The sequence below is a fragment of the Taeniopygia guttata genome, chromosome 28, assembly GCF_048771995.1.
Source record: "Taeniopygia guttata chromosome 28, bTaeGut7.mat, whole genome shotgun sequence".
Classification (NCBI taxonomy): domain Eukaryota; kingdom Metazoa; phylum Chordata; class Aves; order Passeriformes; family Estrildidae; genus Taeniopygia; species Taeniopygia guttata.
This window is the reverse complement of record NC_133053.1, coordinates 1,917,355-1,932,202: the sequence shown is the minus strand read 5'-3', so window position 1 is coordinate 1,932,202 and position 14,848 is coordinate 1,917,355. Positions and strand designations below refer to the sequence as shown.

The following is a 14,848-nucleotide window of genomic DNA, read 5'->3' as shown; positions in this document are numbered from 1 at the left end:
GGATATTGGGGATTGGGTGGACAGCGGGAATTGGGGGGACATTTGGGATCGGGGGGACAGCGGTGGCTGTGGGGCAGCAGTGACCAGTGGGGACCGTGGATCCCCATCCCCACCACCCCCAGACGGGACGAGAATTGGGGTCCCCATCCCTGCGGGTGTCCAGGACACAGGGGGGACCCCTGCCAGCCCCAGGGAGCGATCGATCGATCGATCGATTGGGGCATCGCCAATTCGCATTCAATAACCCGAGCAGAGCTTGGATGGAGTCTGTGCCCGCCTGGGAACTCCCAGAATAGAAGCGGGTCTCGGTTGGGATTTTGCTGCTGTCACTCCCCTTCCCCGGTCTTTACCCAGGAAAATTTGTTCCTGTTCCCATCTCGGGGATTTGCCCCAAAAACGGACCCGGGTGTGAGCGGGAGGTGAAACATCACCCCAGGGAATCAGCCCCAGCACGAAACTCCTTTGTACCCGCAGCCAAACCCGCTCCCTGTGCAGCACAGGCATTTTCCGAGCAGGGCTTTGTAATTTGGGACAGATAATTTTGGCAGAGCTCACCAGAAAGTGTCCAATTTGCAGAGGAATTCTAATTGTTGCTTAAAAAAGCCACGAACAGAACAGTACTTTGGCACCTATGGAGGAAACAAAGTTTGTTTTTCAAGTTCCAAATAACAACAAAACAAATAAACTAAGGAAGTCATTGCAGTTATTGCAATTTAAATGCAGAAACACTCCTCACTTTCATTCACTCACCCCCAATTCTTCCCATCACGACACACAATAAAAAGTGGAAGGACATTTTCAATGAAATCTAAATATCTGAAAGTGTTTAATGTTAACAATGACCTTAAAAATAAACTTACTTTAAAGAGGGTAGATGGTGCTACTGCTGCTTAATTTCATAGGTTTTGTTTCTACCACCTTAATGCTGCTTTATTTCCTTCATCTGCAATTGTGAAAACCTCAGTGGCTGAATTTATTCCTCTGGTTTGTGGAGCTCAAACTTGTTCCTGTAACCCCTCAAATATGATGCAGGACTTGGCACTTGCAACAATTTTGGAGTTTATTCATTAAATGGACAAACAATTCCAACTGCCAGTTGATGTTTGGATTCTGGAGCAGTGGAAATCTAATGCAAGTTAAAAGAAAAGTTTGGGGAATCTTGAATATAACACATACCCTCACTAGTGCCTAGAAGCAATTATGTTGAAGAACAGCAAATGAGGATTTTCCAAATTTGCAGTGAAAAATCATAATGAAAATCACAGCCCTTAGAAAAATAAAAGGCTTGGCTTAATAGGACATAAATTCAAAGTCCCGCACAAAGAATTTGGTCTGAAAATTCACTTTGGATAGAAAGAAGTGAAGGAGAACAGTCAACAATTAATTTGAAAAGATATTTATTTTGAGAACATCAACTTGCACATTATACAAAAAATTGACAAATTCACCAAAAATTTATAAAATGTTGTGGGGTCTTTTTCCCTAACATATTAACATAATAACTTTCCAAAGGGTAAGAGTTGAGCAAACCAATAATAGGCACATTTGTTCCAGTCTGTCTGCAGAAAACTGTGATTAAAAACATCCCTGTCTTGCTGAGGTATCAAACTGTAAACTTTGGTAATGGTAGAGGAAAACCAAGGGAGCCTTCTCCAGGCATAGCCAATATAAAATGGTTCATTAGAAAGCCAGAATTGGTTATTTTTCATTTCCAGGTAGAAATGCAGCGAGACAAAGTAAAAAAACTCCCCAATACACCTATAACTAGGAAACCTGATCCTCTGTAAATCCCCACTAATCACACACAGCTACAGTGATCCATGCTCCCAAAAAATCCGGCTGGCAAGTCCCAACAATTCAGTGCTTATGAAAAAAAAAAAGGAGACCTTGATGGTGATTCAGAGCCCAGTCTTCCAGCAAAGGACAAAAGGCACTTAAGAATGGCTTTAGGATATTCCACAATGGCATTTCGGGACAGGGGACAGCACCTGGCTGAACAAATCCTTCCCAAGAGAAGTCCAGTGAGGTAGTACTTCATATTGCTCCAACCACTTGGCTCTAAAGCAAGCAGCCTTCTGGTTCTGAGATACAAAATTAGCACGAAATGGCTTTTTGTCAAATGTATAAAACCCAGTTCTTACAAAAAAATAGTAAAAACCCACTTGTGGTACAAAAGCCAGGAACCATCTTGTACAAATTGAGTATCAAAATGCTGCCAAGGTGATGCACAAGTCTACCTTGATGGCCAAATCCCCAGACAGTGAAGATTGTTCTAGCAACCAAGCCATTTTTGGAATAAAAAATAAAAATAAAGGGGGCACAGGGGCACTCTGAGAACTTTCCTCATCATTAGCAGCCTCACCGGAAGCACTTTCAGTCCATTAGAAACAAATAATTCTGTGCTGATGAATGACAGGTTTGAGGGGATGAAAAAAAAAATTATAAAAATGCAAAGTTCAACATAGAGAACAAAAACAAAATCCACAAACATACAAAAGGATAATCCTTGGAGTTTACAGGGTTTTTTTAAAAAAAAAAAAACAAGGAAGACTTAAAACCATTTTTGCTGGGGGTGGGAGAAACACAGACTAATTTTTTTTTTTTGTTTTAAATTAAGCCCAGGGGAGGTGTGGGGAGGGAGGGAGAAGTGCTTTGGGGGATCACCGGCCGCTGCCGTAGCCGGGGAAGAGCTGGGCCAGGACGCTCTGCAGGGCCTCGTTCACCTCCATGCTGTAGCTGCGGCCCAGCTCGTAGCGACACGCGGGGCAGCTGAACACCGAGGCCTTGAAGGACCTGTCCAGGCAGTCCTGGGGACAGAAGCCAGCAGGGGTCAGGATAGGGAGCTGGGCTCCTTTGGCACAGCCCCGAGGGGTCCCAAGCGAGAGCTGGACACAGCAGAGATCAGGGAATTCCAGCTGGGGCCTTAAACCCCACCCAGCGCCGCCCCTGCCATGGCAGGGACACCTCCCACTGTCCCAGGGCTCCAAATCCCATCCAGCCTGGCCCTGGGCACTGCCAGGGATCCAGCTGCTCTTGGAATTCCATCCCAGGGCCTCACCACCCTCACAAACCCTCCCCAAGAGCCCAGCCCACCTTGCAGACGTTGTGCTGGCACACAGTGGTGACTGGCCGGAACACGACCTCCTGACAGCAAATACAAAGAAAGGCCTCCTCCACTTTATTCAGAAATTTCTGCAAAGAGAACATTGGAATCAACTTAGTGCTGAAAGACACGTAAATTAACCCAAACCCCCACCATTTTAACCCAAACCCCCACCATTAAATGCAAGGGATTACTTTGGTCACAGAAAGATTCTCAACAAATCTTAATATGCAAAATCTGTCCCATTTAAACCTGCTGGGGGTGTTTACACTAAAATAAGATTATTTTAGGTCCGAGGCTGTTCTTTAACTCAGCCAAGGGTTTGTGCCTGGGGACAGCAAAACTACAGCTGGGGGAAAAGCCCAACATACAGGTCCATCTTTGAGAGCCTCTAGGACTTCATTCCACAGTTTTTCGTTGGCTTCATCACTTTTTATAAGAGATTTCTGCTGGGATGTCAGCTTGTATGGCTCAACTTTAGTTTTCTTTGGAGTCCCTGCTGGAGAGGTGACTGGTGTTTCCTCCCCACCTGAAAGAAAACGCAAAGATTCTTTTAAAAACCAAAACAACACCAGAAAAGAGTAACCAAATAAAATGCACAAAAACCTCCAAGGCTTTCTATATCCACTTGCCTACTCCACAAACCTGCTGATTTCCTTTTCCTCTTCCCTTTCCCCGGGGTATCAAACTCATCATCTCCGTTATTTTCTTTTTCCTTATCTTTGTTTGCAACAGCTTCCAAATATCCTTCAGGATACTGCAAGGAAACAAAACGAAGTGCATTCAATGCAAACACACTGGGTCAGTCTTGCAGACCAAGACAGGTCCAAGAGTGACCTCTGGAGAACTGCTCCAGGGGCACTTTTAATCTATTTTAAGCAATAGATCTCTGCTGTAAGGAAGCACTTCACAGCCTACAGAAATTCCATGCCAGAAGCAAAGTGAGTTTTGTCCTTTTAGCCTCTTGATGTATAAAAACAAACAATCCAGCAGACTGGAAGCATTTATGTCCCCTTTAGTCTCAATCTTTAACTAAGGATCATCCTAAGAACACATAACAGAAAAATCCCCGCTGTCCATCAAGTTCAGAGTCCGGGTGATGTCCCAGGGAAGTACCTGCATTGTCAGGCCAAGCTTTTTCATCCTGTCCTTTCCCTCTTTGGTCCACGGAGCAGGTTCCTCATCGTCCCTCCTAAGCAGGTAACGCCACACTAGAAACCCAGATTTCCCTGTCTCAGGCCAGTATTTCACAACCTGAAAAAGCCACAGCAAGTCCATCACACTCTATACAAGCCCCTTGGCCATAAGCACATCTGCTTTTCCTGGTTCAGGCAGAGAGTCCCAGCCCTCCTTACCTTGTAGATGCCGTCGTATCTGTTGCCCTCCAGAGGAGCATACTTGCTGTGCTTGCCTCCCTTGACGTTCCTGACCACCCGCACCGGCTTCCCCGCCCGCCAGTCCTTGGCCTCAGCTCCGTGCTTGTCGTTGATGGGGGCACTGCAGTTGAGAGCCAGGGCTCTGCAGGAGAGGCCAGAGTTCAGTTGTGTTTGCCTGAATGCAGCACTGCCACCTAAGCTGTGTGACACTGCCACCTCTGTGCCCAGGGACCCTCCTGATGGGGGGACATTTCAGACAGATTCATGGCATTGCCCTCATGCACCAGCCCAGATCACTTCCTCCGCTCAAATCCAGGCTTATCTGTGAGAGTGCTAGCTCAGAATTACCAATGGTCTGGTCTCCTGAGGTGGCCAGTGGCTACAAAGGTCTCCAGGAGAGAGCAGAACTCCTACACCAATTTACTGCTCTGCTCCTTAAGCTTCAGCCAGTATGGCATGTAACACCAACCCCACTCATAGTTCTGTCTCAAAGGAGCATTCCCAACTGATCTGCAGCCTAAACCACAGCCCAGACGCAGTTCTGGCCCTTGTTCCGAAGCTCAGCCAGTTTCCCTGGATGCAAACAGCCCCAGCATCCCCTTGTGCTGGCACACGGAGGGTAGAATGGAGCACAGAAGTTGCCAACCTGTTCATGTTGGTGAGTTTCTGATCACAGGACTGCTCTGCCGTGCGTTTGTTCCCGGAGAGGTCTCTCCCTCCACTCCCTGTGTATGTGAAGGAATTCCCGTGATCCTGAAATGAAGGCAGATGGTTTTCACAGTTACAAAAAGAATTCAACAAAAGCAGGAGAGTTCTTCAACCAGGCAGGTTTAGCAGGACATTCTCAAAAAGGAAAGATGCTTCCTGTATTTAAGCTCCCGGACTGGGTCAGTCTCTGGCTCTCCCTCAGGCTGCCAGGAGAGAAGCCCAGGTGACAACGTTGTCATGTCACACCTCTGAGCAGTGCAAGGACCCCAGAGCAGCCCAGGCCCACACAGGAGCTGCTGGAAGTGAACAGCAGCACAGCCCACGAGACTGTTCCAAAAGTGGGTGTAATGCAGACCTTGAAAAGTCAGAACTCTGGGACCAAAAGCTGACACAGGGATATTAAACTGGGTTTGGATGATCTGTGGCTAAGGCTGGCACAGATTACTGCAGTTTTTGCTTGCCTCGTTTGCTTCTGAAGGAAATGGGTGAAGCTGGGCAAGTGTTTGGTGTGGAGCTTGAACAAGTTTGTTCAGCTGTGTGCATAAATAATCAGAATCCACTCACAATGTCATCTTCATATCCTCCTGCCAGCACCAAGGAATAGGCCCCATCGTTGCTCCTGCCGTGGATCCCCGCCACGTGGGGCCTGTGCACCCCAGACTCGCTCACCTGGGAGACAAAATCAGGTTTGGAGGCACCTGCTCTCAACAGCCCCACACAGCACTGGGCTTGGAGCTGAATCAACTGTGCTATTTCACATTTGCCTTCCATGTATCAAAGGGGGATGCTGCTCTCACCATCATCCTCCAAAAAGCTCCAGGCAAAAGAAAGAAAAATAAAAATGCATCTAAAAAAAATAAGGCACTGACTGTATCAGTAAATTAAACACATGGATAAGGTTTGTGGTGCAAATCTAACAATTTGGATATTTCTTACTGAAATTGCCTATTAACAGGCTCCAGGTATTTAGGAATAATACAGATGTTAAATATCTGTATAAAGTTCTGAAAGAGTTGTAATAGTAACCTTCCCTCAATACTTGAAAACAAAATCTGGATAGGCCAGTGCATTTTTCTGCCCCAACTTTCTAATAGGATGAGAAACCTTCTGTTTCATCTATGTGGATATTTGAGACACCCTTGCCAGGGCACACTACACACCCCCAGGACAAACTACTGGGAACAAATCTGCTTGCTTTGGGGTTTTTGAGTTACCAAAAAGAGGACTAAAACAAAATAAACCAGCACTTGATGGGCCCAACAATGCAGCATTAGTTATGGAACACTTGATCCAGACAAAGCCAGAATTCTTTTCCTTCTGCACTTCCATATATCCAGTGACACACACATTTCCACATTAACTGTTTCAGGTTTCTTGTAGGAGCTGGATCATTCCCATTTTTCCCCACAGTAGGTGAGGCCAGGATTCAGCTTCATACCTGAACTCTGAATTTCCACATGGTGCCAACGGGGATGCCAGGAATTGGTCCATAGTGGTTGGAGGGGACAATGGTGCATTCCTTGGTGCGCCCAACACACGCCATGCCCTGGGCAGAGAGCAGGATCAGCCAAGAGCCCAAAGGAACAAAGACAATTCCAAGTAAAACAGCTTTGGACTGACCTTGCCCCAGTCTCTCCGGGAGGAGGAATTAGCAGATGCCATCTTTTGTTTCTTTTTACTTTCTTTTAATTTCTCTCCTGCTAAAACCACCTCACTTGCATCATTTCGACATTCAGGGCAATACCTAAAGTCAGTAAAAATTCACAAGTAGCAAAGCCTTCAATTAGAAGCATTTCCTCCAAACACAGCGAGTTATGTTACAATTTCCCCATGTGAAACCAGACAGGACATGGGAACACTCTCCATACTGGAATTTGACCTACAACAGCTCCTGTCCTTGCTCCAGCCACTGCAGATGTGTCAGGAAACAGCTGTGTCATAAAATCCTTGCATACAGTATTGAAACAGGCCAGAGGGAATAAACCAGGGCATTTCACTGACTGTGTCTATTGAAAGATGCATTTCACTATCCACAGCTCTCACTGTGCACATCTCATGTACAAACCAGCCTGATCTGATGATGGGGCCGGCCTGTAGTGGCCCACAAAAGCCACTGCACAGCTGAAGCCTCCCAACATCCAGTTCTCATTTGGTCCTCTTTGGATCCCAGGTTGGTTTGGGTTGGAAAGACCTTAAAGCTCATTTCATTCCATGCCCTGCCTTGGCAGGGACCCCCTCCACTATCCCAGGTTGCTCCAACCCTGGCCTTAGGCACGTACACAAAAAAGGCATCAGATCCCTAAACTAGGAACAGGAGTGTGCAAGCCACAGGCTTAAAACCTGCTCTTATTAAGCTCAAGAAAAGCTATGATGTTTTACCAAAAAAAAAAAACAAAAAAACAAAACAAAACCAAAACAAAACACCCACATCCCTGCTCCTAATTAGATGTAATTGTGACACCCCACACACCTCCTCAGAACCTACCAGTCCTCATCATCTGGGATTCTGCTGAGGGGAGGGTTGAGGCAGTAGATGTGGAAGGCCATGTCACACTCATCACACATGAGCTGCTTATCCGGATCCTGCTTCCCCCCACAGATGTGACAAGCACAGACCCTGCAGGTCTTGTTTGGGTTGTCCTTGCAGGCTTTACACACAGGTCCACTCTGTCCTGTGGGCAAATACAAACCACAGTCAGCAAGTGCCAAGATCCACTGGAAATGGTCAAAGGAACAACTGAACGTGTCTAGGAAAAACCCTTAAACCTTTGATCCTCACAGAGACAACTGGCAGGACATCACAAGGTAAGACAGACATGCAAGAACATCAGACTCACGTTTTGGGGTACCAGCACTGATGGGAGAAGCAGTGCCCGGCTCCTCAATTTTATAGATTTCATCCACTAATATAATTGTGCAGTCATTCAAGGAATCACCAGCTTCCCTAGAAGAAGTTGAGGAAAGATCAGTTTGGAACTATCCCACAGCTCAAGTTCACAGCTGTGCATGCATCAGACTGCTCTGATATCAAAAATCAAATCATTTTCATGCAATTAGAATTAACCCCATCTTGTCTCAGGGAGAATCCAGGCACTTGTAGCATTTCAATTATCAAGAGTGACTGTTCTCCCTGTCCCCAAATATATTTCAGACTAATGTTTCTCATATTTTATAGTTTAAAAGTCAAAATCACTGCGGTGAGAGGAAAAAGGAGAAATATTCTGACAACTGTGAAAATTACCTGAAATGGAAAAAAAAGATATATCCTTTTTGAGATATCTCCTTCAGAGAGAACTGGGATATTTTTTCATCACCTTTATAAAGTGAGGGTTTATCCTATATCATCCCATCTCCACAAAATATTACACCGCAGTTTTTGTAAAACCATTATGGATAATTAACACATAAACAATAATTTGCCTCATGGTGAATATGGAGCTTTGCATCCTTTCAGCATTAAGTGAATCCATGGATCAGCATTCCTTAAAGTATCCAATTCCTCAGTGGAAGTTAATCAGAATTGCAAAATGCTGAAGTTAATCACCCAAAAAGCACAGGCCACTTTTCATCTATCCCCAGCACTACTGCCAGCAGAGTCACTCAGACCTCAGAAAGCTGAAAGAAGAATTCAGTTTATTCCACACGAACAGCTTACCCAAGTAGTATCTTTGCATTGAGCTCCCTGGTCATTTTTGTTTCCCTTTTCTGCAGGATCTCAGCATCGTACCAGAAGCCCCTCTCCTTGGGCTCATCAGGGTTGTAGTTGACCATCACCACCTGCCCCACCTCCAGCTGGTGCCACTTGAGGATGGTCCGTGCCCGAGCCCGCACGTTCGCCGAGCTCATCTGCACCACCCCATTCTCTGGATAACTTGAGGGGAGGGACACAACAGAAATCACATTCAGCATCAGTTCTGAGGGGGAATGGGTGTTATGCAGACAGGTTGATTTTGCTGTGCAAGACAAGAATACCATCAAGGATAAAAATCTCCCACACAGACACAGCCAGAACCACCAGTCTGACTTTCCTACCATTGCCTCCCTCTAACACTTGGACACCAGCATTTCCTATAAATGCTGGTATCCATAAAAACATAATTCCAACTGCAAAACAACCTTACAGTTGCCAGGGCCCAATGACACAATTATTATGTCACTGCCCTGTTTTAATTTGTGCAATATCTGCAGTAAAACTTCCCATCAACATCACGACCCCAATTACTTTATTGGCCAAGAAGGCAACAAAACAAAACTCACTCATCATATTTCACATGATAAATTACATCTTTTTCAGGGACAGCTGTGGGCTGGTCAGGATCTGTGCAGCTCTCAGCTGATTCACTGGTGGGTTTTTTCCTGGTTACATTCACAACTGTGGCTTCAAACCACGCTCCCATGTCCGTGTCCCGGGCATCCACCAAGTCATTGATCTACAGAGAGCAAAGAGCACAGCTCAGCAAAAGGGATCTGAAAATTAGGCATTCATTTCCAATCTACTTGAAGATTTAACCATCTCAAGAACTGCACCATTATCAAGATATTTAACTGATCACCTTAAAAATTAATAGTTCCTCTCCTTTCCTGGTCTTGTTGTGCAGCCCTACAGTCTGCTTAGGTTGAATTTGTAAGGTTATTAAATCCATTCTACACACACACATAAACCCAGCCTCGTTAGGAAGCCCAAACCATTATTGGTTATTTTGTAATAGAGTTTCAAAGTGTCTTGCTTATAACTTGGCAAAGACATCACTAGATCTGTAATAAAACCCATTGAAACAGAGAAATAAAATTATTCTGAACAGCTGCTTGAGATTTTCTTTTGTTCATTCAAGAAAGTTTCAGCTTTGACAAATGTAGTGACTCCAAGCAAAAATATTGGGAAAAACTGTAAAAAATGAAACCAGACACTCTAAATATCAATTAATGTATTGTAGTTTTAGTTCAAAGGACAAAATGAAAAAATTGAGCATTTTGACCTACAGCATGTTACACTGAATTGGTTTGTGGGTTGGTTGGTATTTTTGTCTTTGTCATTGGAGGGTTTGAGAGGAAGAAAGGAACTACCCACACAATTGGAGCGTGCAAGATTTTCAGCAACTCTCCACCACAGAGAACAATTCCCCTGGCAAGGCGCAGGTCTGAGGGCTCTTGGTGTGCCAGCACCCACCTTGTAGAGGCCGAAGCAGGGGTCGCTCCAGTCGGGCTGAGAGGCCGTGCTGGGCTGTCCCTCCAGCTCCAAGGCAGCCTCCCCGTTGTGGGAGCTCTTGTCGGACTCGCTGGGGCCGGAGCCGCAGCCGGAGTCGGTGTCCGAGAGCTCCGAGTCCTTCTCCTTGCTCCCCGCAGGCAGCACGGCCGGGCTTTGTCTGACCAGCAGCTGAACGATGTCGTTCAGCCCCACGCTGTAGTCGAACAGGGAGTGACCATCTTCCATCTGCAGGGAAAGCACAAACTGGCTGGTCACTGCCCGCGCCTCCCATGGCGCTCGGAGCGCCTCTGCCCGCCAACATCCACCACGTGGCTTCAGAACCTTTATCAGCACGTCTGCGCCCTTCTCCTCTCTTAGTCCTGCTATTTAAATGCTTTTTTTTCAGTCATCCCACAATCTGAAGGAGCAAGGCTTCTTCCACGCTGCTCTGGACTCGCTACCCAGCCTCTAGGAGATCTGGAAAAGTTTGCAGCACATTCCCTAGAAACGTCCCCCCACACTCCCGTCAGGATTGAAAGATAATTCCACATTCCCTACAAACTCAAAGGGAAATGATTTCTTCCTCAATCCAGACACATCCCAAATGCTAAAGCAGATTGTCTGTATATTTTAATTGTGCGTGATCCAGATTATTGTTACACCATCTCCATTAATCGTAGCCTTAAGTAGAAGCCAGAGTTAATGACACACTCTTCTCCCAGCAAACACACATTTTTTCCATTGAAAGTAAAATCAAAAAAGATTCAATTCAACTTGAAACTACCCGATCGCTCTTCAGCGTAGCCAGACGTGTCCCAATTTCACACTCTCTCTAATTCTAAGAGTTTATCTGGCAAGTCTGGCAGGGTTTGTAGTCAAATCAAGACCTTGCCCCTGCAAAAAGAGATGTGCAGAGGAAGAAAGAGGTCCCTCAATAACCTCTCAAGAGCTCTAAGGAGCACAACCATTTTAGAGTTAACATGCAAGGCTGGAGCCCACGAGCAGTCAGAAGTTCAGACAAGCTTCCCCACATATTTAAGGTCTGACTAAGAAATTATACAGGAAATGATCATCCCTTTCCAGCCTAAACCACCAGAAAAAGCAATCCCTGGAGCTTTGTTCTCTATCAGGGGGAAGCAGGGCAAAACCACAAAAATTTACACTTCACAGGAATCACTATGATAATTCAATTCTGATTTATGGCATCAAATGGCTATGGAACAATCCCTGGAAATCTGACTGCACAGGAAGAGGTCTGAGCGTTTTGCTGGTTAGAGATGAAAACTCCTCGAGGTGCATAAGAACACACCAGAAATCGGTTGTTTCTTCTCAGCCAGGATACAGTGTCACAAACATGGGAACAACAGCAGCAAGAGGACACGAGTGACAACAGGTGCAAAGTGAAATGGAAGAGCACAGGAACAGGACAGGAAACCACAGGAGTTCAAAGCAGAGCTGGAAAGAAGAGCCCGGGACTGAGGACAAACCTTGAACAAAGGAGGCAGGTTTTAGCTAACAGCTAATTTTCTAACCCCACTGAAAAATGTTAGAAAGAAATGGAACATTTGCAGGGATTCCAACAGCCAGACAAAGCACAATGGGAACAAGGCCTAAGAGAGACTGACTGGGTCACGTTCCTGCCTGAACTAAGGAGCACTGGAACTGCAGGAGGAGGGGTTCCCTTTGTAGGAACCCCTTTTCACCTCTGAAAATCTGTTTAACCCCAGCTGCCTGCACAGACTGCAGGGAAAGGCTGACAGGTGGCACCTGCCCTGAACCAACCCCTCCTTACCACTCGATTTACAACACAAATGGGTCATTAATGTATCCAAATCTACACCAACCCAGCAGAAAGGTGGGATACAGCATCCTACTGGCCTCTTTTTATGCTAGAACTGGTACCTGAGCTTAGACTGAGGCTAGTCCAGGTGTATTCCCATGTTCTACAGCCACACCTGCTAATTACAGAGTACAGTTAGCTCATGACTGCCTAAAACAGAAAAAAAAGCAGCTAGAAAAAATTGTCCATCTGCAGCCAACTCAGCATCCCGCTGCTTTTCCTGAAATTAATTCTGTGATCAATCAAATACCAGATCAGGAGTTTCTCTATCATGAAAGCTTGCGAGCATAGGACTAGGCAGAATACAGCAACTGTATTTTAAAATGGTTTTGATTGACTTCAGTGCTAATTTAGTTAAATTATTAACTCACAGGGAATATAACAGTCGTACAACAGCAATTGTAAACGTATTATTGAGAACGTAATACAGCACTGAGCCACTCGAGCGCTCTGTACCTAGTGAGAATTTTATATCAGAGCTGAAGAACTTCAAAATTACGAGTTGCTTTTCCCAATTTACAAAGAAAAATGAGATCTTTACGCCTTTCAGAGCGGTGAAACTCGCAAGGCTCAAAACCATTAAGCACTTTAAAGACCATAAAATCACTGGTAATTTCCAGACGCTTCATAATGAAGATGTCAAGGCGGACGAGCAACACATCAGGTGGAAAACATTAAAGAAAAGTAAGAATAAAGGTTATTCGGCAGCTGGCACCTCTCCTCGCAAACCCACGGACGGAGCAGCGCGGGAGGGAGCCGGGCATCACTAGATGGCAGCAAACCCCCTCATTTCCACGCCATTAAAAATAAATAAATTAAAACATCCGTCGGGGCCAGCCGGGGGTGTCCAGGCACCGCTGTGCTGCCGCTCCGAGGCTGTCAATCCCCCCCGCCGCGCCGGTACCTGCTTGCCGCGGTAGAAGAGCCGCTGCCGGTGCGGTTCCACGCCGAACACCTCGTGTATCCGCAGGCGCAGCCCCTCCACTTTGGTCAGCTTGGAGAGGGAGTCCACGCGGTGCGTCTGGCTGCCGTCCATGGTGCGCACCTGGATCCACATGGCGCCGGCGCTGCCCCGGGAATGGGACCGCGCTCAGGCGGCGGCACCGGCGGGGCGGGCCGCGCCCCTCAGCGCCCGCCGCACGCCATTGGCCGCCGGCCCGGCCGGCCCGGCCGCTGATTGGCTGAGGGGGGTTGGCCCCGCCCCCACCACGCGGGAGCCTAACGGCTCCGCTCGCGCCGGGCCGCATCTCGCGCCACAATTGAAACCCGCCTGCCGCGCCCACGGGGAAAGTCTCGCGCGATCATGCAAATTAGAGAACGCATAAATGGAGGGGGGGGAGCCTGTGGTCTTAAAGGGGCCGCCACCGGCGCCCGCCCGCGCTCCCGGTGCACACCCGCCCCGGGACAGCAGGGGAACCGCGGGGCGTCAGTGACCCCCGCCGCGCCCGGACCCGCCCCAGCCCGGCCGCGTCATCCCCGCGCACCCCCCGGGGCGATGCCACTCCCCGGGCCCGCAGGGCACCGGTGCCGCCGGCACCGCCCCTGACGGCCACACCCCCTCCCGCGGGCCCGTTCAGAGGCGGGGGTCGGTCCCGCTGTCGCAGCCCCGAGCGACGCGTCCCCTCCGGGGAACCCGACCCAGCTGTCACCGCCCGGGCACCGCGGAGCGCTCCCGCCGCTTCCCGCAGCGCCCAGGCAGGACGAGGAAACCCCCGCGCCCCTCGCTGTCCTCCCGCTCCCGGTGCCACCCGGCGGTGCCATGGCTGGGGAATCCCGGCGGACTCACCGGGCTGCGGTGCCGGGGTCGGCGTGTCCCGGCGGACTCACCGGGGTGCGATGGAAGGGTTGGGGGGGGTTGCGGCGGACTCACCGAGTGCGGTGCCGGGGCTGGGGCTGGGGGTTCCCGGCGGACTCACCGGGCGCGGTGCTGGAGCCGGTGCCGGTGCCGCGCGCGCTTTCCGCGGGCTTTGGAGTTTGGCGCGGAAAAGCCCCGCGCGCGCCCCGCGCGCGCCCATTGGCCGCCGCTGGCGGGAACGCGCGGGGGGGGCGGGGCCGCCGCCGCCTCCCGGGACCGGGGGGGCTCCGGGGGGGGGAACGGGACCGGGAAATCACCCCCGGGAACCGGGGCTGACAACGGAGATCAGTGCCCCCGCCCGGCGCCCCCGCTCCGCTGCGATGCTGGGGGCCAAACCCCCGAACCGCCAAGGGCTCCATCACCCCTGAACCGCCGGGGCCGCGGGCACGGTGCCGGTTATTGTCCGAAAACCGGTGAACCCAGCGGCAGCGGAGACTCCAATGAGGCCCCTATGAGAGCCACCCTCCCCCAGGTGTCCTGTTCCCCAGGGGGGCTCCAGGAGGGTTCCTGTCCCCCTGGGGGGCTGCAGGCCCTACCCTGATGCGAATAAACCGAATAATCCGAATGATGCGAATAAACCGAATAATCCGAATAACCGAATCTGAATAAGCAGAGCAGTCCGAATAAACCAAATAATCCGCAAAAGGGCTCTAACTCCCCAGGCCGTTAGCTCCAGGGGGATTCGTGCAAGGCCCCACTGGTGACAGCGTGGCCCGGGTGACACGGCAGGGCCGTGGCGTGGCCGCGTGAGCCGACAGAAAGGGCAGATCCAGCAGGATGT

General features: G+C 48.9%; 1 protein-coding gene across 1 annotated transcript; it reads right to left on the bottom strand.

Moving 5' to 3' along the window:
* Nucleotides 1–1,380: 1,380 nt before the first annotated feature.
* UHRF1 (ubiquitin like with PHD and ring finger domains 1) lies at nucleotides 1,381–14,535 on the bottom strand. Its single transcript, XM_030256817.4, has 17 exons — nucleotides 14,083–14,535; nucleotides 13,117–13,279; nucleotides 10,355–10,618; nucleotides 9,445–9,617; nucleotides 8,843–9,058; nucleotides 8,025–8,131; nucleotides 7,673–7,859; nucleotides 6,808–6,931; nucleotides 6,626–6,733; nucleotides 5,752–5,856; nucleotides 5,126–5,232; nucleotides 4,459–4,621; nucleotides 4,220–4,357; nucleotides 3,749–3,860; nucleotides 3,475–3,632; nucleotides 3,094–3,192; nucleotides 1,381–2,807 (listed from the first exon to the last, which is right to left on the bottom strand). Exons 1-17 carry the CDS (start codon nucleotides 14,424–14,426, stop codon nucleotides 2,661–2,663), a joined length of 2,715 nt encoding a protein of 904 aa, XP_030112677.4. The 5' UTR covers nucleotides 14,427–14,535; the 3' UTR covers nucleotides 1,381–2,660.
* Nucleotides 14,536–14,848: the final 313 nt, after the last annotated feature.